Source organism: Anguilla rostrata, chromosome 16, assembly GCF_018555375.3.
Source record: "Anguilla rostrata isolate EN2019 chromosome 16, ASM1855537v3, whole genome shotgun sequence".
In the NCBI taxonomy this organism is placed as follows: Eukaryota; Metazoa; Chordata; class Actinopteri; order Anguilliformes; family Anguillidae; genus Anguilla; species Anguilla rostrata.
The window spans coordinates 26,879,676-26,905,455 of record NC_057948.1 but is presented as its reverse complement, the minus strand read 5'-3'; the positions used below and the strand labels follow the sequence as shown (position 1 = coordinate 26,905,455).

The following is a 25,780-nucleotide window of genomic DNA, read 5'->3' as shown; positions in this document are numbered from 1 at the left end:
ATTAATTATTCAGTTATTTCATAATTGACGTTTCCCATTCCAGTTATTCAGTCAACAAGATTTATGGTTGCGGTTCAAGTTATCTGGAATCTTGTCTCTTTGAACTTGCTGTGTTTTTAAAATCTAGGCCATTTCTCAACCGTGCTGTGCGATCAAGGGTTCGTTTTCGCCAGTGTTTTCGCTGCTATCCCTGTGACAGTATTTGTAGTGTCATTGCTGTCGATGGTCTGATCTGCTTTCTAGAGGTTTCCAGACCGTTCCAGTGCTTCGCCTCCAATCCTCCTCTTTTTTTATCCTCAGTGAAAACGTGGCTCACTTAGCAGTTCTTTCACCTAATATAATGAATTCTTCAGTGGCTGTCTGAATTCACGGAACCCGGGGCTGTAACATAAATTGTTTATAGGGCTGTCTTTTGAAGGTTCGTTGTCAGTTTGTCCTGTGTACTGAAGTATGAGCGTTCTGAAGACGGTCTCGCTCGAAATGCTGAAAAACGTTAAACCACAGGCCTTATCGTTTGGGGGGGGAAGGGGGGAGAGGGGTATTTCAGTCTGGGAATACTGTTTTTATGTCCTGTTTTTATATGTCTGCTGATATCAGATGTTATTTATCATGTGAACATGACTAATAATTTTCAGTAATATTTTAAAAATAATAGTCATACTGTTCTCTGAAATCTGCGATGTGACAGGCATCCATTTTCTATTGCCTTGCTTTGTTTGAATATTACAATAAAATGGATGCAGTTTTGAGAAGATTATTTTTGTTAGATTAAGTTAAATAGAGAAAATGGGATGAGAGTGTACTGTACAGTTTAAGACTCTCTCATGAAAGGGCCCACTTTTTATCCTATTCAGCCAAATTGTGTCTGCCCCCCTCTCTGTACTTGATTTAGTATACATAGCATACCAATGAGGGCTTAAGGTTATGTGCTATTATATGGTGCCTTGCTGTGGCTGTTATCCTGTCGCCTTGAGGAGGAACATGTTAAAAATGTAAATCTTTCTCTGGAGGCTCTTGGCAGTGTGTGCCAGCTTTTGAGTGTTGGGAGACCAGAGTGCCCCCTGCTGGTGAGTGGCGGTTCCGCGCCTCGGTTGTGTCAGTGATTGGCCGCAGCGCGCGCTCTCCTGACAGGAGACCAGGGGAGGTTCCCGGCCCTGCCAGCTCTCCTCAATCAGGCGGCCCACCCGCCAGCGTGGGGCTGTGACTCATCCTGGCCTCCGGCTCACTCCTTCCTCCCCGGGCCCCTCCTCCGCCGGTTTCGCCAGGCCGAGAGGGGGTGCGTCCTTCGGGGACGGAGAGCGGGTCCGTCGGGCCGGGGTCGGGGGTCGGCAGCGGGAGTGTCAGGGAGCGCCCCCCCCCCCGCACCGCTCCATGGTGGCGCAGTACTGTAGATCCCTCCAGCCAGCAGGAGGCGCTGTGCTGTGACATCCTGGCACACAGGCAAAGGGAGGAAAGAGGGCCTCATTCCTCTTACTCTCACCCTCCGCTGTAATTCAGGGCCTGTCTGTAAACTGCGGTGTGTCACAAAATCACAAACATTTACTCCCTGCTCATTCTGTGGCCCTGCAACTTGCACGCAGTTGCAGTTGTGTTTCGCGTTGGTTCATAGTTAATGGAACGGGTTTTTGTCTGAAGAACACAGGCATCCGGTTCAGTTTCTCTGCTAAGCTTGAAAACATAGGCTTGAGACGGGAAATCAGATGAACTATGAAAGTGGATGATCAGATCAAGCACATGGAAGATGTAAACCATTCTCATTGTAGTCCCTTATCAAAGGCTGGCTCTAACCCTCAAAAGTGTGCCGTGAGAGTGAGGAGGCTTCTTATCGCCGGAAGCCCTCGTTTCAAAGCCAGCAGTTAGTGTTTGTATTTCTTTTCCTTTTTTAACATAATGCAACATCCAGATGAACATGTTTTTGTCTCTTATTTTTTGACAATTATACTAATTGTCTGGTATATAGGTCTCTTTTCCATGCTCTTTAAAGCTGTTAATAAGAAAAAGAATATATCGGCAGGCTGATTTAAATAATTTCTGTGGTTTACTTAAAAGGCTACCAGAGAGAGAATTATGTTAATGGCAAATTAAAAGAGCAAGAGGAAAAAACACAACCTAATTTTTGCACTCTGTACTGTAACTTCAGAAAGTGCTCTGAGGGAAGTTAATTATCCTTTATTGTAAGGTGGCCAATGTGGTTTACATTTAAGAAGGGGAGCAAAGGGGCTCATCATTTTTTTCCCATATCACTACCTCTCCATCCCCCCCATTTCTTTTGCAAAGTGTTCTCTTTAATACTCTCAACACAAATTAGCACCGCTGAGTACTGTGACCCACATGCAGTGGCTGGAGATCGTCGAGGATGAAATGCAGTGCGCTTTTGTTCTGTTCCCCCTTGCAGCGAAGAAGTTTGGCGTGTCAGAGGTCCCCATGGAGACGGTCAGCTACATCTCCCACGCAGCCCAGACCCGGCTGCGGTCCGTGCTGGAGAAGGTGTCCATGATTGCGCAGCACAGAACGGAAACGTGTAAAGTGAGTGCTTCAACGACATCGCCAACCCCTGTGTTGTCAGTTACTCTGCATTATGGCTAACACGACCCTTTTCAGATTTCAGAAACAAAGTGTGGAAAGTGCTCTGCGGCATTTTGAACATAACACAGTGGTATAACAGACACCTTTAGTGTGCATCTGTACTTTATGGATTTTTAGTTTTGGAAACCAGATAAGTTTGAGAAAAGACAATCAACTTCTGCTGCTCTTTTATGCTTAGTAAAAAATAAAATAATGGGACTGGTTCCATTTGAAAGATGTTTTTCCCGGTAGCTGTGGAAGAAGCGCGGAGCACTGTAACTTTCCGTGGTTTGTTTAGTGTTCTTGTGGTTTGTAAATGAGGCTCTGTGAATGTGAAGGAGGGCTTGCGTCTCCTGCCTCTTGTGAAGAAACCGCTCTTGTTGACATCAGCGGAAAAAAACGAAGCGTCCTAAGAGGGGCGAGAAGCAACTCTATTTAAATTTTTATTTTTTTTAAAAAAACGCGCACGAGGTGCAGCTTCAGCTCAAAACAAAGACGAGGCAGAGAGATGAGAGGGGGAGTGGCGGCGCGGGTGCGAGCGCCGCCGCCCTCAGATGTGAGCTGCGTCGCTCGACTCGGCTCCCCGCGTTACCGGGGCGATGCGAGAACAGAGCGAGCGCAGTTCGGGGGGGGGGGGGGGAGAGCCGCCTGGCAGACGCGCTCTGAAATAAACAATTATCCCATTAACTTTGGGCGACCCACAAACTTGTGTTTCAAACTTGTGCGCCTGGTGTGTGACGGGGGGCGGGGTCCCTGCGTGTGTTCTCTCTCCGCAGGACGGCGAGCGGTACGAGCAGTCCACGGACGTGCGGTCGCAGCTCAAGTTCTTCGAGCAGCTGGAGAGGATGGAGAAGCAGAGGAAGGATGAGCAGGAGAGGGAGATCCTCCTGAAGGCTGCTAAAGTACGTGCTAACGTCCGCTCCTGGGACGCCGACTCCGTGTTGCCAGGAATGATGCAGGGTTCACATGGAAAACGTCCCTGCGTCACGTGTGCCATTTGCTTCCTAGCCATTCTGGACACAATTTACAGGAACTAATGATTAATAAATATGTTTGCCGGATTAAAAAACATTCTACTGTGAGTTCAGTGAACTCCAGGGAAACGTACGCTTAATCATTAATTGCAGTAAATAGGAGTAATTCTCAAGGCTCTGTATTTCCAGTGAGGCGCTGATTTGATTAAAAAGGGCTTTCAGAACCACAAGTTAAGTAAATATTTTAAGGATCTGGAGTCGTTTAAAATTAAAACTGACAGCAATTGAACCAAATTCTTAAATACTCTGGTTTTGTAGATTCATTTTAAGAAGGCTCGTGTCCTGTTTGTGTCATTAACATTTTGTTATGGTTCTGAAAGTTATTGCATGATAGGGTAACGAGCTGTGTCTGCTCTGTCTGTGCTGTGAGGGGCAGTTCCTGTTGGGGCAGATGGCTTTACCTCTGTCTGAGGAGTAGCGTAATACTGCATAGGAGTGGCCTGGCAGTTATTCCCCTCCCCTCTTAGCAGGTGGTCATTGTTTTGCTATTGTTCCCCAATTTGTCAGAGAGTCAGTGCAATTCAACAGTCCTTTTCTCTGATCACTGTCAGACAGAAATATTTAATCCAACAATGGGGGTGTGGCCGCACCCCATGAGGGAGACAACTTTCAGAGCACATGAATTTAGAGTCGGGTAAAGCAAAATGAATTCCCTTTAATCAACTGTTATGGTTTAAACACAACCAAGTGTGATTTTTTTTTAAAAAGCTACTAAGCATGATTGTGTGATGATCAGCAGAAAGAAAGATTATGACTTGGGCCTTAGTTCTGCATCACTGGCGTCCTAGATTATGTTAAATCATAATCACATTCACCATAATCTTACTGGAAATTTGTAATTAGATATTTTTCTAATTATTAAATTTTCTCTCTTTTTAAAAACTTTGGATGAACTAAAGTACTGCTCATGAGTTTGTGTAGAACTTGAAAAAGATTAACACATTTAACACATTTAAACATCCAAAACACACTAATTCTATTCATTTGTAGGTTGAGTGAAGGAATGGTAATTAATGGCATGAAACAGAAACACACTAACCAACTCTCTTTAAATCCATTGCTATTGAGAGACTGAAGAACTTGTATATTGATTTTTTTTTTAGTCATGTTAAAGAGTTCATAGTGATGAATAAGATGACCGATAAATGTTGACTTCTCTTACGCACTTATTCCTTCTTCTTTAGAGAATTTGTGCTTTGACAGTCTTAATATTTTTCAGTTACTGTAAGTTGCAGTAAACAGATGAAAGCAGGTGGAGGCCCTGTTGACCCAGGTTAGCGAGTTTATGTAGCCTAGGTCAGGTGAAGCCGCTTTAAAGGTCTCACATCTCCGAGATGAGCGTGCTGCTAAAGCAGCCGGCTAGCAGGGCTTCCCATTATTACCAGTTTACCGCTGAAGACGAGCGGCGCTAAAGCAGCCGGCTAGCAGGGCTTCCCATTATTACCAGTTTACCGCTGAAGACGAGCGGCGCTAAAGCAGCCGGCTAGCAGGGCTTCCCATTATTACCAGTTTACCGCTGAAGACGAGCGGCGCTAAAGCAGCCGGCTAGCAGGGCTTCCCATTATTACCAGTTTAGCGCTGAAGACGAGCGGCGCTATAGCAGCCGGCTAGCAGGGCTTCCCATTATTACCAGTTTACCGCTGAAGACGAGCGGCGCTAAAGCAGCCGGCTAGCAGGGCTTCCCATTATTACCAGTTTAGCGCTGAAGACGAGCGCGCTAAAGCAGCCGGCTAGCAGGGCTTCCCATTATTACCAGTTTACCGCTGAAGACGAGCGGCGCTAAAGCAGCCGGCTAGCAGGGCTTCCCATTATTACCAGTTTACCGCTGAAGACGAGCGGCGCTAAAGCAGCCGGCTAGCAGGGCTTCCCATTATTACCAGTTTACCGCTGAAGACGAGCGGCGCTAAAGCAGCCGGCTAGCAGGGCTTCCCATTATTACCAGTTTACCGCTGAAGACGAGCGGCGCTAAAGCAGCCGGCTAGCAGGGCTTCCCATTATTACCAGTTTACTGCTGAAGACGAGCGGCGCTAAAGCAGCCGGCTAGCAGGGCTTCCCATTATTACCAGTTTACCGCTGAAGCGAGCGCGCTAAAGCAGCGGTAGCAGGGCTTCCCATTATTACCAGTTTACCGCTGAAGACGAGCGGCGCTAAAGCAGCCGGCTAGCAGGGCTTCCCATTATTACCAGTTTACCGCTGAAGACGAGCGGCGCAGGCTTTAGCGCGGGGATGAAAGTGCCCTACAGGAACGGGGGAGGAACATCAGAGGAAAGCAGAGGTAATTAGTTCATTTTGAACGGGGGATGGATGGTGTCCTGCAATAAGGCCTCGGTGTTGTCGGATCCCCACAGTAGCACAAGTCCCCGCTCTAATTACATTAATGTATAATGGAGATGTCATCCAGGAGATAATTACTCCTCCACCAGATGAATACGTGACCCATTCAAGCGCCCAGTTCTAGATTGGATTGACCCATTTTACATCCTTCATGTGTCACAGGCGGCAGCGCTACTTTTAAGCAGTGGGTTATGCTTCTGTGATATCTGTTATTTTCCGTTCTCAGTAACTGTTGAAAAAAAAAAAACAGACAACAAACAAACAAAAAAAGGGGGTTTAAATAGGACTACACTTCTGCGCATAAATATTTAAACGGCATATGTGCTGGCAATATCCACCAACTTTATTGCATATGCTACAGAATTCCTGACTCTTATTGGCTATAACCTGAGGGTTTCGCTGTCATTTGTCAAAAGTGACAGGACGCTCAGACATGGATCTTTTATGCCAGCAAAAAGTCCTATGTTACCCTTTTTCCTGTGCCTTCAGACTAGTCATTATCACATATCAAGCGTTTATTTACCAGGCTGTTAAACCAATTGAGCGGATTGCTGCTAATTCAGTGGGACACACTGGGGCACATGCATGTGCGTGGACTGCAGTGGGAGTGCATTTACTGCGTCTGGTCTTGTCAGCATCAAACGTGCGTAGCGTGTGAAATGAGAAATGTAAAACGTGCCGGTGGTGCTCTCCATGTGCACGCACAAATCGCTGGCTGCTATTTGGCGGTTTTCTTCGCGCCGGGGCACAGTTTAGTTTGACCTCTTAAATAAGACCCCCTTGAAAAAAATTTTTTTCCTCTGCCGCCATCCATTGGGTATGACTCAGATCTTCAGGGACTGTCCCTCAGACTGGAGGGCAAATGTTGCAGCGGAGATACCGCCCAGTATGCTAGCTGCCTGACGCGTTTAAAGCCGGTTAGCGGGGAGAAGCCAGGGCGGGTGCTGGCCTTGTTCCTGGGGTAGTGAGGAAGAGGGGCTGAGGTCAGATTGGTAGGGTCACTCCAGTGCAGTGATTTTAAGTGGGCATGGTTTGCTCCATTGCAGACACACAACACGGTGATGGTGTTAAGGGCAGGTTACGGAGGCGCTGTACTGTAGAAATAGGCCAAAAAGAGGCCCTGCACTGTCACAGGCCTGCCTAAGAGGCACATCAGCAAACGGTCTTAGGAAACTTATAAGCTAAAGATGATGTATTGCCTAATTTCAGTCTAATACAGCTCCCATCTCCTGCTGAAAAAGTCATTTTTGCATAGGCTAAGCTAGGCCTGGGATTTAATTCAATATTCAGACAGTTGCAGTGAAAGGAACAGGGACATCCTGGTCAAGGCTTCATTTCAGAGACCTCACCCCAAAACACATACACTTCTTCATTTCTGAGGCTTCACCCCAAAACACATACACTGCTTCATTTCAGAGACCTCACCCCAAAACACATACACTGCTTCATTTCTGAGGCTTCACCCCAAAACACATACACTGCTTCATTTCACAGACCTCACCCCATAACACATACACTGCTTCATTTCTGAGACCTCATCCCATAACACATACACTGCTTCATTTCAGAGAGTGACACTGGTTCCTGACAGTCAGGCTCTGTCTTGTGACAAAGATGCTGTGCTGTAAAAGATATACAGCGCCACGATACAGACGGAAGGGACAGACCTACTCGACCTCAGCAATCACTGCACATGCAAATAAAAGGATAGAGAATCGGCATCTGTTTCTCAGGGTTGATGTAAAGAGTTTGTGGGGTTGTTAACAAGCTATTTTTTTCCCTTTGATTAAAATTTCCTGCGACCGGCTTTTATTTACAGCCGAAGAAGAGGGCGTGCGTCGGCCCCACAGCGTTGCGTCGCTCGCGTGCGAATTTAAACGCTGTCCCTGACACCCTCTATCCCGCTCCTGTTTTGTCAGCGCTTTTGCGCTGGCTGTGACAGAAGTGGCGGTCCTCAAAGCAGCCATTAACCTGTGCCTCTCTCTCTCTCTCTCTCTCTCTCTCTCTCTCTCTCTCTCTCTCTCTCTCTCTCTCTCTCTCTCTCTCTCTCTCTCTCTCTCTCTCGCTCTCTCTCTCGCTCTGCAGAGTCGCTCTCGGCAGGAGGACCCGGAGCAAGCTCGACTCAAACAGAAAGCCAAGGAGGTGAGCAGTGTACACATCATTACGCTTGACATTTCACCGCTCCGGCGTATGAATTTTTCATGCCTTGCTACATATGTAGCGCTGTTTCAAATCCCACTTTAAAAGTTTTAGGAATTATTTGTGCCGTTAGATGTCCGCATTGGGGAAGTTGTATCAAAAAAGCTCCGTACCCCTCTTTTTTTTTTTGTTTTACCCCCATTCAGCTGTGTTTCAGATTCCTGCTCTTTCGTTATTGCACTCTGAGCTGCTAAAGAGGTAAATTGGTGTTGTGATGATGAGTGCCTTTCCCCTCTTCACCACGCTACTTAACAGCCCATTTGCATTATAAAGACTATTATCGGTCCTTTCACTGGAGCAGTTTGGGATTTCTAAGTTGGGGTGTGTTAATGCAAAAAAGAAAAAAAAAGTAATATTGCTGTATTTTCAGAATTTGAAACCATCCTTTGTAGAAGTATCTAGAATTAAAGAGAAAGAGACCAGTCCTCCTTTTGTACTGTTTAGAGGCAAGTTTTTTTTATCCCCAATTAAAAAAAAACTTTTACATTTGCAATTCCCGAGTGGCTCCCAGAGTAGACCAATCTATTTTTTTTTCCTGGTTGGAGCCCTGTTTACCATGCCGTGTAAACTTTGTTCAAATGCACTAAAACTTTCCCCGAGTTTATTCCCATTTTGTTTTTTATCAACTGCAAGAAACTACTCCGCGGTAAAGAAATGACTAGACTCCATTGTTATTACAAGGGGACCCACAAGCTCAGCATGAAGGCAATTAATAATGGTATAATGGTAGCTCTGCAATACGAAGGAGGCCGGGGACATTTTGTCTGATCCGAGGAGAGGAAACTCTGGACTGCTGAAGAGGTAGCAGGTTTTAAACTGCAGCGTGCGGCTGGTGTTTGACTATTCCTTCTAAAAAAGAGGTCCTGTGAATGCGAGCATCTCATTGTTTAGAAATTCCAGATTGGATCCCAGCTCTGCCATAAGTCATGTGTATGTAAATCAAGGTGGGTAATAGGCTGTGTGATGTTCTTGCCCGTGGCTGTGTTATCAAAGTGGATCTTCTCACCATTAAGTGGCAGGCCTGCTCGTCATCAGAGCGCAGCCAGATTAGCTAATGAAAACCGCGGAATGCGCCTCCCCATTCGGAATTTTAAGGAGAACAGAAATAACATTTTATTTAATGTCCTCGGCGACGCGAGCGGGACAGGTTTTTGGGGTTGTAATGGCCGATATTTCTCAGCCCTGCGCCGCTCCGGTTTCCATCACCTGACTTGGCTGTAGGGGAGAGAGCTGGCGGCTGGCGGAGAATCTGTTTGTGTCACAGTTGAGTCTGTCAGCAGCCCGTATGTCTGCAGAAATTTCATCAGGATAATGAGCCATCGCTCCACTCCCAGGCAGCTGGTGGGGAAGGCGGTTTTTTTTTTTTTTCAAATTTATTTGAAAGATGGAATTACTCCAGAGTTATATATTAAAATGAATTGCAATGTGAGCTGAAATCGAGTTTAAATACGATGTGCTTGGGAAGGCGGGGGTGGGCAGTGCCGGAGGTGGAGCGGCTCATCGTTGGGAAGCTTTGCTCAGAGTGCCGCACACACCCGGGCTGGTTTGCGGTTCTGGCATGGCTCTCCACGGTGGGTTAATTAAGCGGGACTTCACCGCGTCGAACCCGCTGGTGTGGGCCCCCGTGCCGTCGCCAGACACACCTGCACCGCCAGCCGGCCCCCGATACAGCCAGTGAGCGCGAGCCCTGCCTGCAGAGCCGGGTCCTCCTCCCCAGGGTGCCAGGGAGGCCCTGCTCTGGCCCCGCCCCTTTTGTGTGCTTTAATCGGACGCACCACGGAGGTCAGGTGGGCCATTTTGGAAATGGTGAAACACTATGGCCAAGAAAAATGGGGGTGTGTGTATGGGTCATTTTTTAAGCGTTTGTTTTGTGTCCCTGGGTGTCCCTTCCTGTCTGAGACGCCGCTGCCGCTCCCTGGCTCATCGCTCGGCGGTTCAGAACAAAGGCTTTCAGCTGGGAAGAGCCCCGCTGGAGCCGCACGCGCGGGGAGCAGCGACGGCTGCAGCGCTGCATTATGACTGCATGGTAGCCCTGTGTGCTAGCCCTGCTTTTCATCCAGCTGAGCATTAGCCCTGTGCGCTAACCCTGCCTGTTAGCCCTGCGCGTCAGCCCTTACGCGTTAGCCCTGCCCGTTAGCTCTGTGTGTTAGCCCTGCTTTTCATCTGGCTACCTAACTCAAATATTACACTCTGCTGATGAACTCGGAAGGGGCTGGGTCAGGATGAGGCTAAGCAATTATACGGCTTACCTTTGCTAATGGAGCTTCCCGGTCGCTGATTTGGGAAAATAACAGGGTTCACTGTGTCCCTGCGAAGGCCTCGTTTTAATGGAGTGACTCCAGGATAGATACTTTCTTTTCTTCTTTTATCTCGCTGTGGAATAGTGATAATTACTGACCGTGGCACAGTCAAGTTGATACATTATTTATTTGAAATATGTTATGGGAAAAGAGCAATTATAGTTTAATACACAAGAGCCAGTGGCCTAGAGAAGAGAGCAGTGCTGACCACTGTGGGCAGGGAATTGTGGGAGGAGTAGTCCACTGAGAGATGAATTATAGAGGGGGGACAGGGAACCAGGCCTCATTTCCCCACTTACACCTCTTGGGCCCTGCTGCTTTATCGCTGGCCTCTTCATCGAAATCGAGGAAAAAAATGGAGACATCAGCCATACTGCTGATAGTGTTTCACTCACAGGATACTGTGGACTAATCAATCCCCTGTAACTGTGGTAACGGTGTCTGAGGAAGGCGGGTTGTGTTCTCTGCCCTGTTTCTATTCGTTCTTCATCGTTAGGGTCAGATTACGAGTGGAGCAGATTTCACACTCATGTGAAACGTAATCTTAGGTTGCAGGGTATCCTCATCACCATGGAACCAGTGTTGCCAATTTAGTGATTATGCCACTAGAGTGGTTATTTTCAGAACTATCAATATTTGAAGTTTTGTTCACCTATTTATTCAAATTCTATTGTCAGTTAGTGTTCATCACAGCAGTGTGTCCAAAAAATAGAATAAGTGTGCTTAAATGACACTACACTTGGCTCTGAATTAGTCCCCAACCCCGCTGATATAATATAGTGACTTTCTGATCTCAAGAGCACCGACTGAGCGCCCGTGTACTACAATCTGTCATAAAAATCTAGTGAAATCCTGTTGAACCAGCCTTTTGCTGCCTTTGTTATGTGAGAAATGAGCTTTTATTCCTCAACATTTTAGGCTTTGAGCTTCTGTGGATGTGCAATAAATGATCTTTGTTTCAGGGTTCCCAGTGTTGTCAGTCCCCAAACGGTGTTTTCTCTGCCAACAGTGCCAGTGGCAAAGCCCACAAATCTTACCTAGCCTGTATTCATATTGAACCGTGTAAGCAAGCTTTAAACTTTTTAATGGCTGCCGCAATGGATGGCAGTAATTCTTCTCACTGAAGGTTTCAGCGTCCGCATTGAAACTGTTTCATGGACTCGGGTGGGAATTAATTTCATGGGGGTTTAAGTGTTTGAGGAATGGAGCGTATGGAACTGGACTTTCAAGGAATTTTCATAGCCATCTTGTCCATTTCAGTTGAAAAGTATGATTAGGGTGTTCTCCAGTAGATTTATTTTTGTTGACCTGGATGTTGCATTATTGCGTTAATGTTTTGTTGAGAATTTTGGTAAATATAATTGGTTGAAAAGAAGGTTCTTCAAGCACATGGTCAGTTGTGGGGTGACGTCTGTTGAAAATCAAATTGATAAACAACCTTTGAAAGTCATTGACTTTAATCTGACATCCGACCTTCAAAAATTGTCAAGACGTTCAAGATCGACCTGTCAATGCACAAAGAGCTGTTTTTAATGCCTACAGCACTAGTACGTGCAAACACTTTTTATTTTTAGTTTACTTGGTTATTGTTCTTGTTAGTTCCAGCGTTCTATTGCTTTTTTTTTTCCTGAAGACATCATGGAGAGAAAAAAAGAGAAGGCTTTAAAAGTCCTTTGGTGTTTCCGTGTGTTTTAGAATATTACTAAGTAGTGTAATGAGAAAGAAAACAACAAAAAAGCAGATTTGCCTCAGAGCAAGATTGCAGCTCGTCTCCTAAGTGAGGCTCTATTTAAAGCCTGTAGGACGGCTCTCTCTTTGTGCACAGTGCAACTCCTTGGGAGTCGTGCAACAGGGGAATTGGGTGCGCTGGGCTAGGCTCGTGGCAAGTCGTCAGACTCCACGCCTTGGATAACAGGAGAGAGGGTGGGAGAGAGGACATGTTTCAATTAAGGAACAACCATTCGAGCAAGCACCCCAAAAAAACCCAACCTGGGAATCTTTCTACACGCATCCGAACACTGACCCAGTGCTCCTTCGCTACACATTGGATGCTCAAAATGGATTTTTTTTTTTGTCTGGGGATGTGGATGGGGGTGAGGGTGGGTGGGTGGGGGAGGATGGTGGAAAAAAGGGGGAAGGAGACTTTTTTTTTTTTTTGCAGTGATTTTGTGTGTGCCAGCTCTTCCTGCATGTTTCCATTAGATTGTCATGTTCGCTAATTAGAGAACGGCTGCATGATTCACCTTGTTAATTAGGACTTGCACACAAAGGCCCCCCAGGCGGTGTGAAAGAAGAGCCCGGCCTCAGAGCCTGCAGTCGGCTGCTGCCTGTGAACTAACTCCTCTCATCTACCTTCCAATTTTGATTTGAAATGAATAAATCATTGAGATCTTCCTCTTGGAGTGTGAATATATGAGTTCTCATCGTTGCAAGATGCAAATTATACGTGATCAATAGAAGGTGATGACTACCTTATCTTTCTTTCCCTTCCAAAAGGCATTGCCATACCAAGCTTGGTGGCATGTGAGTAACAAAGCATACGAAGAACATTAAAATATAAGACGCAGAAATTTTCCCCTAGATAAGCAATTTTTTAATGATTACTGCATTTTTTCAGCTCAGTATAGCATTCTTAAATATGCATATGTCAAGTCAATTGTATGAGTGACAGTATCACCAGACTGTGTGAAAACGGTATACCCCTTAGTATGCCTATTGTGATGGTGTCAATACAAATGGCACAGACTGGCTGTTGGCCTGCTTAGACAAAACAGCCAGACATTAAAAACACAGAAGAGTGTAGCGTCGTTGCTTAACACCAAATGTTACAAATACAATACACTACCTTAGTATGTACTATGAGAGATCAAACATGTCAAGGCAATGAGTACCAGAAAATAATGTTCGGTTGATTAATAATATTTTTTTATGTGCACCTATTATTAAGCATGATTATGAAGGAATCCTTACCTTGCCTAATTAATATTCTCTGGTAAGTTTGTAGAGGCTTCATAGGCTGATGCCCATTTAAATTTGTCTGGTCAGGTTAATGAACTGCAAGCATTTACTGTTTATCAAATTACTGAAGGACCAGACCACTGTGCCACAATTGTACAGTATTCTAGTGCATGCTGGTATCAGCTGTTTTGTGTTCATAGCAGAAATTAATTCAGTTTCAGTTTTCATGATCATATTTCAAACGTTCCATGGAATCGGAGAAAGTGTGTTGCCAAGACCACTGTTTTCAGTGTAGTTTTCTGTCGATAGGAAGGCATTCGGTGTTTCACAAACGGCCTGTTTAATGAGTGTGCGGAGTTAACAGGAAATCCAGCTCCAGCAGTCTGTGCAGCTGCATTGTGGGTTTTGTATGAGAAACCGAGTGGGCTAAAGTAAGCATACAGGACTGTGAGATGGAAGGGTGTAGCAGGAGGACATGTTAAGACTGAGCCAAGGTTAACCGTGCCTGCTGCTTGTCTGTTGTGGCCACCGTGGCCTCCCGTTGCGTGCCCCCCCCCTCACCACCACCCACCCCCACCCCCACCCCCCGGGGACATCAAAGAAGGGGGGGGGGATCAGGGAAGGCACCCTGCCCGGCTTTTATGTTCCTGCCTTTCATAGCGGATAGCGCCTCCCGCTCGCGCTGAGCCCCGCGGGCTGTGCGTGACGTCAGCCGCCCGCGATGCGCGGCGCGAAGGACATCTGTCTGCGAGCGTCTGCGAGGCCCGGGGCGGGCCTGGGGGGCGGGGGGGCGGGGGGAGGGGCCTTTGTTACGAGCCGCACAGATAGAGAACAGCAGGTGAGGAATTTGGGTTTGAGGAACACATCCTCCTCCGTGTGGGTTTATCTAAGTGGATTTGGGTTCTTTTTTTCGGGGGTTCCGGGGAATTTGTACCCCTGCCAAAACCGCAAGTGGAGAAAGAGAGAGGGGGAAACATTTTGTCTTGGCAGTCAGGACTTTACTGGGCTGACTGGTATCCCCAGATGTGGCTTTGATAAGAGTTGTTTTGTGCCAGCCTTTTTAAAAGAAGCTTTTCAGAAAAACAATTTTTTTCATATTTTAATAAGAATGCTTATTTTAGACCCCTATGCACACATGAATAATTCACACACAAAAAAAGGACCATACCGACTAAATAATATTCAGCCACACATCCCAGTATTAAAATATTTAAATTGCACGCATACAATTACAACACGTTTTTTTTCTTCATTTGGTGCTGATCTCTGATGGATTTGAGCATCTCTCGACCACGGCCAGAAGAGCCGCAGCACTGACAAATTTGATTTTTACTGCCGACTTTCTTGACAGCGTAGAAATGATTGTGGTAGGAGTTTCCAAATTGAAACTGAACATTTACCAGATAGTTAGACGTGAACACATTTATTTACCCCTGCCTTAGAGGCCTATAATTGCAGTATAGCTGAAATACCACTTATATTCTCTATGGCCTGACCGAAGATAAGGATCAATCGAATTTTAAAGCAATGCTCTCAGGCTCTCCTCTGCTCCTGACCTTTGTAAATGATTAGAGTCTACAAGTATTTCTCTCTGCTTCCAAAGGGCACCGGGCAGGCTGCTGTAACTGGCATTTATGCTCCTTATGAGTTTCTAATACTTAAACAAAGACACTAATGGAACCTGGCAAATGTATATGTTGGGTTCTGTGGGTCTGTGCGTGTGTTCAAACTCAAGACATGATGTATTGAAAGAAAGGTTCCAATTCTGAGAGTCTAGCAGAGCTGCTGTAAGATCCTGCTGTTACCAGTCCCCTAAACAATGGTGAGCTTAATGGAACAGTGGTGGGACTGGCCCCACCAGACAAGCATCGCTATGGAAATCACTCACCAGGCGTGATTCTAGCCATGGGAGACGCAGCGTGTTGGTTTGATTCTCGAGCGCAGACGCAAGGCTTTGCGTTTACCTGCCGGCCGTGCATGTGCCCGTGCCACTGCGGGCTGTAATCTGGTGAATGTGGTGCCAGGCTGAGCCATCAGCATCCTTGACCCATCAGTGATATTACAGGAGACCAGACTTTCAGGTCAGGCTCTGACCCCCCCTGAATGTCTGTTAGGCCTCTTCCAGTGACCCTTATTCCACCCTAATTGCCTTGCCTGGGTCAGCGTTGACTGCACTCTCCTCAAATTAAAGCAGTCTGTGTTAGCCCTGTCTGCGTTAGCCTTGCCGGGCCAGGCAGCCGCGCGTGCTCACGCAGTGTGCATGACTTCCTTTCACATTAGCGTAACCCCTGTCTTAATTAGCCGCTATACGCTCCCTGTATTCGGCTCTTTGTGAACCCATCTCGTCTTTATATTTCAATGGTGTGTGGGGGTAATTTTAGCGCTTCCGTTTGCAGTATTGCTTGTGTGTGCGTGTCCCCGTCGTCTGATTATTCAGTTCTCAGAATCGTAGTGTATTTTTGGTTCATATTATTGCTGATATTATAGCTTTGTTGCTGTCAGGATGATTGTGAAATGTGTGGTGTGAAATGTGATGTAGCAACATGCTAAAGGCCATGTTTTGCTGCAGGCTTAAAAATAGAAGCTGAAAAGACAGCACGCATATTTTTTATTAGTTTTCACGACCAAAAGAAAAAATGCCATTTTGAGATTGGCACCATCTGAAAGCAATTGCAGAACACACGTAAAATCCCTCGTGTGTGTGTTCACTCACACGGGTGTAGAACGGCGCTCTGTCTGTACTGGACGCTCACGCGCGACGCTCGGCCCTTCGCCTCGGACGGGGTTCACGGCCGGAGCGGCGCGAGTGTCAAGGTGAGGGGAGGCGATGGCGCTCTCCGTGCGGTACCCCTGCGGGAGGGACGGGTCACACGTCTGGGGGACGGGACGGCCGCCTCGCAGCGTCGCTGGTTCTTCACCCTCCCCCCCCCCACACCCCCCGCGGGAAGGCATGACATTACCCCAGGAGCCACGCGCCGTGACTTCATTTTCGAAAAAAGAGCCATTGCAGAGTATGTGACCATTATGGCAAAGGCAGTGAAGTGTACACAGAAAATATCTGACCGCACACTGTCAGCGCTACCGCTGCTTTTGTGGCCGATAATTTAATGGACAGGAAAGCGAGGGGGATATGAAAAAAACTATTGCTATAGACAGCATTCCAGTTCATGTCTTTTAGAGTAAACTAGCTTCAGCACCTGGTGTGAGTGAGTCTTGTACTGGTGATTGGTACTTTTGATTAGAAGACATTACAGACATTAATTTCCTGAAGTTTGCCTTTGAACTACTTTAATTCAAGGGGTTTCCAAATTTTATTAAAAAATCTGCATGTGTGATGCTCAGAAGGCGTGTTCATTTAAATCATTGAGCTGGTTCTTGATGCTTTTACATGGCCCATTGTCTGGAGGGGATAGTGGTCTGGGCCCGTCCTGACCTTGAGTCCCGTGGGGTGTCTCAGGTCGGGAGGGTTTCAGTTGGTGGGATATCCCCAGACTGAGTGCAGGTGACCCAGGCCTGGCCGTCTGTCTGAGCAGGCTGTACAGTCCTTCAGTGCCTGTCTGTGCAGCTCAGCTGGTGGATCTGAGAGTTAACAGAGGCTGCAGCCAGCTGCATGAGTTTGAGAGGATGCGTCTGAGGCCTCCCTGGTTTAACGAGAACGGTGCTGCAGTGAGACAGGCTTAAAACTGAGTCTGGGCCTCCCAAACTGGGCAATAATGTGGGTTGAAGGGATGCTGCATATATATTTCCATTCTAATTATACATGGGAGTTTTTATTATGTTCAGTGAACTTTGAGACTCTTGAGGCTGTACTGGAAGTGCTGTGATTTTCTTTTTTTAGCGTGTTGTTTTGACACGCAGGTTGACCCTCATGTTGCATTTCATCTTTCAGATGCAACAGCAGGAGCTCGCCCAGATGAGACAACGGGACGCCAATCTGACAGCGCTAGCCGCCATCGGGCCGCGTAAGAAACGCAAGCTGGACTCGCCAGGGGCCACATCTGTAGGGACTGAGGTAAGGAGCTGCGCTCGTCCTGTCTCGTAGCATCTCCGTCCAACTGGCATAGCGTGGTGCCAGCTGTTTGCTGTTTCATTGTCTTCTATAGCCAGTGCCGTTAGTCATTCTCCTTAAAGCCATGCTTATGTTATTAAATCTGATCCAGTGTGGGGTCTTCTCTAAATATACAACAATATATCATTTAAAAAACTCTATAGTACACTATATTGTATTCTGGCATTTCTCAACTTTTAATGCACAAAATACATTTGAGTTCTTATTGCTAGCTATCTTTGTTGTGGCAAGACATTCTTTATTGTCTGTAGCTTTAGATAAGGTTAAAACCTTTGGGGAAACATCTATAAAAATGGAAGGCTTGATACTTACTTGACGTAATATGGAGAATAAATATTAAATTGCTCAGACTCGCAGAGACAGGCACAATCAAAGGCAAAAAATGGCGGAAGGCTTTTTTTTCTAAACCATAACTAAACTAACCAAGCCTATCCAGCAAGCACAATCATTAGCTTTAGATGCAGAAGGAACTGTACTTTTAGGTGGGGGAAAATGCATAAGGATGATTTATGTGCTCATTTCTGTTGTGCATAGAGGGGTATCATCATGGCTGTATTTCCACCTTAGCTGTGGAGCAGGCACATTTGGGGCGTGCTGGAGGTAAATTTGCCTGGATTCTCTGTATGTTAGCCGGCACCAGACAGGATATGTATGTTGACCCTGAGCCTGGTCTCAAGTGAAACGCGGACTATTGGGCCTGTCCAGTATAAAATACTATAGCTACTACAGCTAGAACATCTCGTTTCATTTTTACTCTAACAGGATAGCACAAAATTGTTCACATATCATTGGATCTTGCTATAAAAATAAACTAAACATTCTGACTCCGTGCTTCGTACCAGAACTGAATATAATCAGCACATTCACTGCAATCTTTTTGTAGTTGCTGCACAAAAACAGGAATAATGAAAGCACCGAAGTCAAGATCTCTTCCGCTATTACAGGCTATTGTGGTAATGTCATAATCTCGCGGTTGATCACGGTGGTTTATTTTCAGGCAACCCTGATTAAAATGTAGGGGTACCACTGAAAGCTTTGAATGGTCGGGCATGAGTGAAATGGAAAATGCTGCTGCTCTCTGTGTTAGCTCACAAACGGGCTAATGTGTGTGTTGGTACACATTATTGTATCACATTATATATCATATCATGGCATTCATGCATCGCAGTAAATATTGTATCATGAAGAACGTACCACCGAACGGTCCTAATGTTCTCCAGATGGTGCGCCACCGAAATGCAGCTGGACTGGGCCTGCTGTAAACAAGGTTGTTTACAGTGCTGTCTGTAGTGGCCCTCGCTGGTCTACGCAGTCGATAGCTCTATAAACATGTCCCCGATGTCCTTATCTCAGCCCTCGTGTTGAGGTAACCTCTGTCTGTGCTGAGGGCCGGTGGGCGATCCTCAGCCACCGCTGCAGTACGTCTTAATCAATGAAACCTGCTATTGTTGTATTGTTATGCTATTTAGATTCGCGTGCCAGTATTTACTCTACGGAGATGACGTGTATGGAGCTGAATCAGTTGTATATTTGAAGGATTAAAAATCTTAGTTTTGGATGGGAACATAGCTGTTTTTTTTCCTCAAAGTACCATTGTTCTTAAATTTACTGGTATTGTTTTTGTGAATAAATGTTGGAAGTGATTATATGGGATTATTTGCTCACAGGGGAGCTCTCTGAGCCTTGGCCCCCATGTTTATTCAACTGGAGAATGAACGAGCTGTTCCAGAACCTCCGGAATCTCCTGCATCCCCGTGCCAAACAGTGCCAAGGTGTTTTGTTCGCCAGTGTTTCTGTCGGTTCGTTCATTAGTCAGGAAAAGAACTGATTTGTTTTGAATGATGTCTTTTGTCTCTAGGATATCCAGCATGCTCGGTCCCACAGCAGTGAATGATTTGACTAAATTCCAGTAGGGGATGGATCGGATGGACTGCATTAATTTGCCTGACATTGCTCATTTTTAGGAAATGGAAGAAATTGGGGACATGTATTAATATTTGAAATGAAATATTGTGACAAGGCTGGACTTGGTAGTTAATTCCCATGCAACCGACCATGCCTCTGTTTTTAATTATGATAAGTTATGGTTGAATTAAAATTAAGTTACAATCTAAGAAGGGAAAATTCTCAAATCCCCTGGATTGTGCATGAAATGGCTAATTCAGGTATGTAATGTTGACCGTAAAATGTCGGTGTAGTTTTTATTTTTTTATTTTTTTGCAGTAAAAAATGTATCACTCCTCAAGGAATATTTTAGCATTCTAAAAAAAAAAAAAACATTTTAGAAAAATCATTCAGACGTTCAGCATTTCGGGAGCCGGTTTAATAGGTTGCATCTTTGTTTCTTCCCAATCGTCAGCATGAAAGAATAGAGCTGAATGCATGCGGTATAAAAAGCCTAAATAACTAAATAAAAGCATTACTTCTGGTGCTTGAGTGCTCTGCCAGCCTCTGTGTGATCGGCCTGTGAGGCTGTTTCCCTGCACTCCAAAGGGAGCGCGAGCCGCGTCTTTATAAAACCATCTCCAGCGTTAAAAGAAGAAAAACAAAGAAAAAAAAACAGAAACAAGCACGGCTTAAAACGCACTCTACGCGTCTGCGGCGTAGCTTCATGTCCGGCCTACGTCCAATTAAAACCCGCTCCGCCATCGCGCGGGCTCATGGAGGAAGAGGAGAAGGAGCCTTAACTTATTTTCACTTGGTTTTCACCTCCTCGCATTTCTTCATTTCGCACGGGCTGGGAGCGCCCGCGGCGGCCTTTTCCCTCTCTCAAGAGCAAAGTGAATGTGACTTTTCTAAGGGGGTCACAGGATGCCTGCGAGGCCTGTGGGTGTTGCTGGCCTGCTGCCTGCTCTCAGCTTAACTGAAGGGCTTGTCATAGATTTCATCTGCGCAGAAATGGGCCGGGGGGCTCTGGCCAGGAGCGCAGGCAGGCAGGCAGGCGGGCTGCGTTATGAAGCCCACGCTGATTATTTTCCTCTGACATCCAATCCTGAGGTTTTCGCATTAGTCGCAGACAAAGGCAGCCCTTCACTGCAGTGCCAGAGCTGAAATTAGGAGAACATAATGACCTCTGTGAGAGCTCCTGTTGCAATCGGGTCCCCTCGGACTGCTTTAACCCGCCTCATTGATAGAAAATAAAGAAAAAAAGGCCACACTCCCCCCCCCCCCTTTTTTTGTGTTTAGTTTTTTTTTTTTTTTTTGTTTGGCGAAGGTGACTTGGTGTTGCAAGCCCCAGCCCCAGCCCCAGCCCCAGCCCCAGCCCCGGACCCAGACCGCCAAAGGGCTTGAAAGCGATATGCAGTCAGGACGGGGGTGTCTGTCTCAGGCTTGATCTGGCCCCGCAGAACTGAACAAAGGGGGCCTTGCAGGGCTCTGGCGGGCGGATTAGCCACAGGGCAGCGGTGGAAGCGTTTCATAAGGGGGGGGGAAGGGGGAAGGGGGGGCTCGCCGCGGACGTGGCCCCTGGGTCACCGCGCAGACAGGGGGGGAGGGGCCTGACCCCCCGCTCACAGCAAATGTTTGCTTTTTGAAGTCCGCTGGGAAGGCGGGGGCTGACGGAGAGGGACGCGTTATGGCTGCCGAACCCCGACTGCATGCCCCCCCTCCTCCTCCACACCCCCACGCCCACCCCCTCGCAATACAGGAGGACCCTGTCAGGCATCCACATTCCGCCCTGCACATTAATCAGTAGAAAATGATTAGCCTGTGGTATGAAATGCATGACTTGCCAATGAAATTTATTTACCTGCTTGAATTATAGTTGCCTTGGGACAGTAAATATTGACATGGCCATTAAATATTTATTCCCTGTTTTAAGTCTCATATTAAGTAGCATGATTTTTTTTTTTTTTTTTTTTTTTTAAAGGAAGAATAGGTTTTAATTACATTTCTTTCTGTGTGTTTTTCTGTGATTTGTGGGGTGTGTGCTTGGTTTGGTTCAGCCATATTGGGCTGTTTGGCTGCCGGTTTTCTAGGTGTAGAAAGGCTCGAGATGTCTGGAGCAGTGGCTCCAGGACTCCAACCAGGCTGCACTAGCACAGCAGTGTGCCTCATTCCAGTCACCAGGGCAAGCATGAATGAACCAGCAGCCTGCTCATCTTATCCAGCTGCTTCTCCCCTACCTTTCACCATCAGAAACCTGTGAATTTCACCCCTTACCGACTGAGCTATATGTAGCAGCATTTATCTCTGTATCTGTTGTCCTCCATCGATGGCGTTTAAATGATCTGAGAGGATGTTTGATGGTGCCTGGGAAACGGCATGGAGTCATGGTGAAAACGTTGCTGGCCCCAACTGTCAAATGCCAACAAACCGCTGCATCTTTTAAAGCACAACCCTTAATGTCGGAAATGAAATGTGTTTTTAAAAGGTGGGAAGTGGGCAGTGCAGTTCACCCTTGTGCAGAATCCTGACATTTTAGTGAAAAAGAAGCGAAGTACTGCGAGCCGTTTATCACGTCAAAGCGAACGTCCTGTTTGCCAGGGAGGGGAAAAAAAACAATAGCCGAATTGCACAGACATGTTTGGCTCTGTCCTCGTTCTCATACCAGCATTACACAGGCATGTGTAAAAGGTGGGCTGGCCATTTAACAGCGGCGGTGTTACTTCTTTTCATTTGAATTCATTTCACCTACTTTGAGAGTATGGATCAGAAAAGAGAGGGGGAGAGAGGGAGGAGGGAAGCACAAGGAAAACTGATGCCCTTTCCTGCAGCTAAATTAACAGGAATCACGTGGAAAACAATCTGAGCCTCATATGAAAAGGGGAACCATTAAAATTAGCCCCGAGCTATGGACTGCACCCAATATCAGTAAAGCTGTGCTCGCTGCAGATGTGGAGGCTGGCTTTCAGGCAAACTGCGCTGTGTTCTATAGCTACAATTAAAATCAACCCCTCTGCCAAAAAAATCGGTGGGGAAGGGGGTGGAAAGGGGATGGGGGGGGGTGGGAGGGGGTAGACATGAAACATCAAAGACAGATTGAAATGTGTAGTTAGTAATAAGAGTGGTCTTTGGGCCCTGCAGTTCTCCATGGTCCCCTTGTTAATGAGAAATTTTGACCTCTGTTTTGTAAGTTAAACTTGTAATCTTGGTTAATGAAGTAAATCAATCCCAACTTTGAGTCCGTCGTTCTCCGCGCCGGACCCCTCCGTATATGCTCCTGGGACCGTACGGCCGGGCCCTCAGACAGATAAACAGGAAGCCCGGAGAGGATAGTCCTGAGGTGACACCTTCAGAGGGGATGGAGTCATCTCTCCGTCCTGTTCTCGTTCGGGGGGGCGTTTCTCATTCGGGGGCGTAGCACGAGGTCCTCCAGGCTGCGGCTGAAACCGACTTTATTAGCTGTCATATCAGGCCATCAGAAAGGGATGTATCAATAATTTATGCCGGGGGAGCGAGAACGGTTTTCAGACATTTGCATATGCATGACATGACCAGCTACTTGAAGTTGATGCCTGTGAGCTTTGTACATATACCCAACATGAAGTACAGGATTCAAGAAAGTATAGGCTGAAGAAATGAGATGGTGTGTATGATGTTGGCTGTTTATTTCTGAACTTTGGCCTCTTATGTTTTCTGGCAATCACTCCTACTCACTGTCTTTAGTTTCAGAATTATTTGGTCTTTTCTCAAATTAGATAGAGATGAGCCTATTGGAGTCTTTTCAGATTAATTTACAGGGTATGACATACCATATACCATATAAAAGGTACTTTGTTATTCATTTTATCTGCATACACCAGCACATGAAAATGAGAAGAAACATTCTTATCAGTCTGTTATGGAATAATTATGAGTTAAAGTAAGGTGATTGAAGATAAATGAAATTTCATGCTTCAAATGGTCAATTTCAAACTGCAATCGGAATAACAAAGTCTGAAGAGATGTATCCCGGAATATGGATACTGTATCACTTGTCAAAACAAATGTGCTTTTTTTGTTCATATATATGGGACTCCATTCATTAATCTTTTCTGAGTATGAAAGGTGAGCACTGCGTCAGATGGCTCCTCCAGAGTTGATGTCCACATGCAGTTTTGATGTTAAGCACAGTGTCCTTTACCTTGACTCTGACCCCTCTGGATAAGACAGCTGCCCTTTTCTAGCAAGCAGCTCAACTGCATTACTTGAACCTTCTGGCACTGTCTCTTCAGTTACTGGTAGTTTACTTCATTATTGCTCTGAAAAATAATTAATTATTATTTAATTAATTAAATACATTAATAAATATATCAGCAGTAGTGAAATGGGGTAATAATCTTTTTGTAATAACAAAAGAGAGGAAGAAGAAAGCTGTGAGAGAGAAGGGTGCAGATTGCCACTGAGCATAATGGAGAAGGACACGAATGAGAAGATGACGCTGTTCCTCTTGGACATCGCGTGGACAGCTGTGTGATCTGGGGACAGCGAGTACGTAAGACACAGCCGTTTAAAGGGTGCTGGGAGAAGCAGCGATGTGACACGCCTGTGAGACGTGCACCCCCCACACCCCCCCCCCCATTGAAAGCGCGGATGACAAATGAAGCCACCGCAGTAGCATCCTGACATGCCCAACAGACTTTGATTAAACACCCCTGTCCAAAGATGCTAAGATCAGCTCTGTGGAGGCAGATGCAAGATGCTGTGGAGGGGGGGTGGGAGGGGGGGATGAGGAGGGGGGTGTGGGGTTTGGGAGGGGGTCGGGTAGGGGGTGGGGGAGGGGAGGGTTCCTCTGGAGCCTCCGACACATCCTGCACAACGGCAGCACCTCAGAACGCTCATGCGTGATGTCAGCGCGTGCGTGCGCGTACCCGCACTGCCCTTTCAGTCTAACCACCGCCGCGCCGTTCGGTCTCCTCTCCTCGGCTCGGAGGAGCCTCTTACGCCCGGGACAGCGTGCGGTGGAAAGGGAAGCGCTTGTGCGTGACCCAGGCCCCGTCCCACAGCTCCCCGTGTGGGCCGGCGCCAGATCACGGCCAGTCAATGAGTGACGCCCACAGAGGGGAAGCGTTCAAGGCCTGGGTCAGCAGAAGCACTGCATCATGGGGCTGTTGGGCGCCTGGAGCCTGTCTTAAAGAGATCCCTGCGTAAGGCCCTTTCAACAGCCCGCTTTGGATTAGAACACTGTGTGAAATGCTGTGTACTTCATGGAATCAGTATATGTAAAGTATCATTTTAATTAAACTGCAGTGTATTTTCCAGAACCACAATTTATTCATATGCATTTTTTCAACTTGAATATGTGAGATATTTACATGTATATCATTGATAATGCATATATGTGCATGTCATTTGTATGAATATAAAATATAAGTGGTAGTACAAAAAAAAATTAATCTGATTTTTCTCCTCAACAGTGGTGAAATTCTTATACTCATTATTGCTGCCTTTAATTTAAGTTTGCACTGTTATCATCGTTAAATATACAGTTTTGACAACAAAGTTGAGCCCCAGGCACTTAAAAGATACCCATCTTAAAGAAATTAATTACCTCCCTTGTTAATCTTGATATGATTAAAATAATGAAGAGTGAAATTAGCAGCAGTTTTCTGTGAGTTGGGGACATGGAGGGACTGCGATGTGGGGCTCAGCCTGCTGGTCAGGGAGGTGTGGGATGGGGAGACGCCACCAAGCCATCATGCCACTGCATCAGAGCGTTACTCTTCCTGCTTTCATCAGCTTTACGCTGTTAAAACATACCCATAATCCCCTACAGTTTAATACGCGTGCCATATTCCCTTTCCAGTCAATGGTCCTCTGAATTAGGCCCAATGGGTGAGCGCTTTAGAAACCTGTCATTCGGCATTTTCACATCGTCGCAATCGCATTAGGCATCTTACTGCTGAACTGCGCCCAGCTACTCCTCACTCTCCTTGCCCCTTCGGTACCTGCTGCTTGAGAGCTCCTTAAGATAAAACCGTGCTCGCGTGCGTATGAAAATGAACCCGCCGCGTTTGAGTTATTTTGATTTAGCGCGCCGAACAGCTGTTTTGCTTTTTGTGTGTCCACCAGGGCGTTCGCCTGCGATTGTCTGGTGATGTAGCATTCTGACGTTAGCGCGGAGCCGCAGATTCCTCGCTCCTCTTCATTAAAGTTTGTTTTGTCTTTATTATTTTAGTTGACAACACTGTGCGGCTTAAAAGGTTGGAGCCCGAGGAAAGAAAGTAGTAGAAATGGTGGAAATGATCTTTCATTAAAAACGGGGGAAGGAGTGTGGCAGGCCAGTGGCTGGGGAGAAGCGGAGAGAATGATAAAACGTACAGAGCTGGCGAAATGACTCCGCGCTACAAATGGCAACATAAACATCCAGAATCGAGTTTCCTGCGTCAGGATTTAATTTG

General features: G+C 46.4%; 1 protein-coding gene across 1 annotated transcript in view; it reads left to right on the top strand.

Moving 5' to 3' along the window:
* LOC135241726 (transcription initiation factor TFIID subunit 4-like) overlaps positions 1-25,780 on the top strand; it is a 71,002-nt gene that overhangs the window by 27,394 nt on the left and 17,828 nt on the right. The window contains exons 11-14 of the mRNA XM_064312342.1: positions 2,396-2,526; positions 3,342-3,467; positions 8,019-8,075; positions 17,280-17,402. Of these exons, the coding sequence (XP_064168412.1) occupies positions 2,396-2,526; positions 3,342-3,467; positions 8,019-8,075; positions 17,280-17,402 (437 nt within the window). The remainder of the gene's footprint in view (positions 1-2,395; positions 2,527-3,341; positions 3,468-8,018; positions 8,076-17,279; positions 17,403-25,780) is intronic.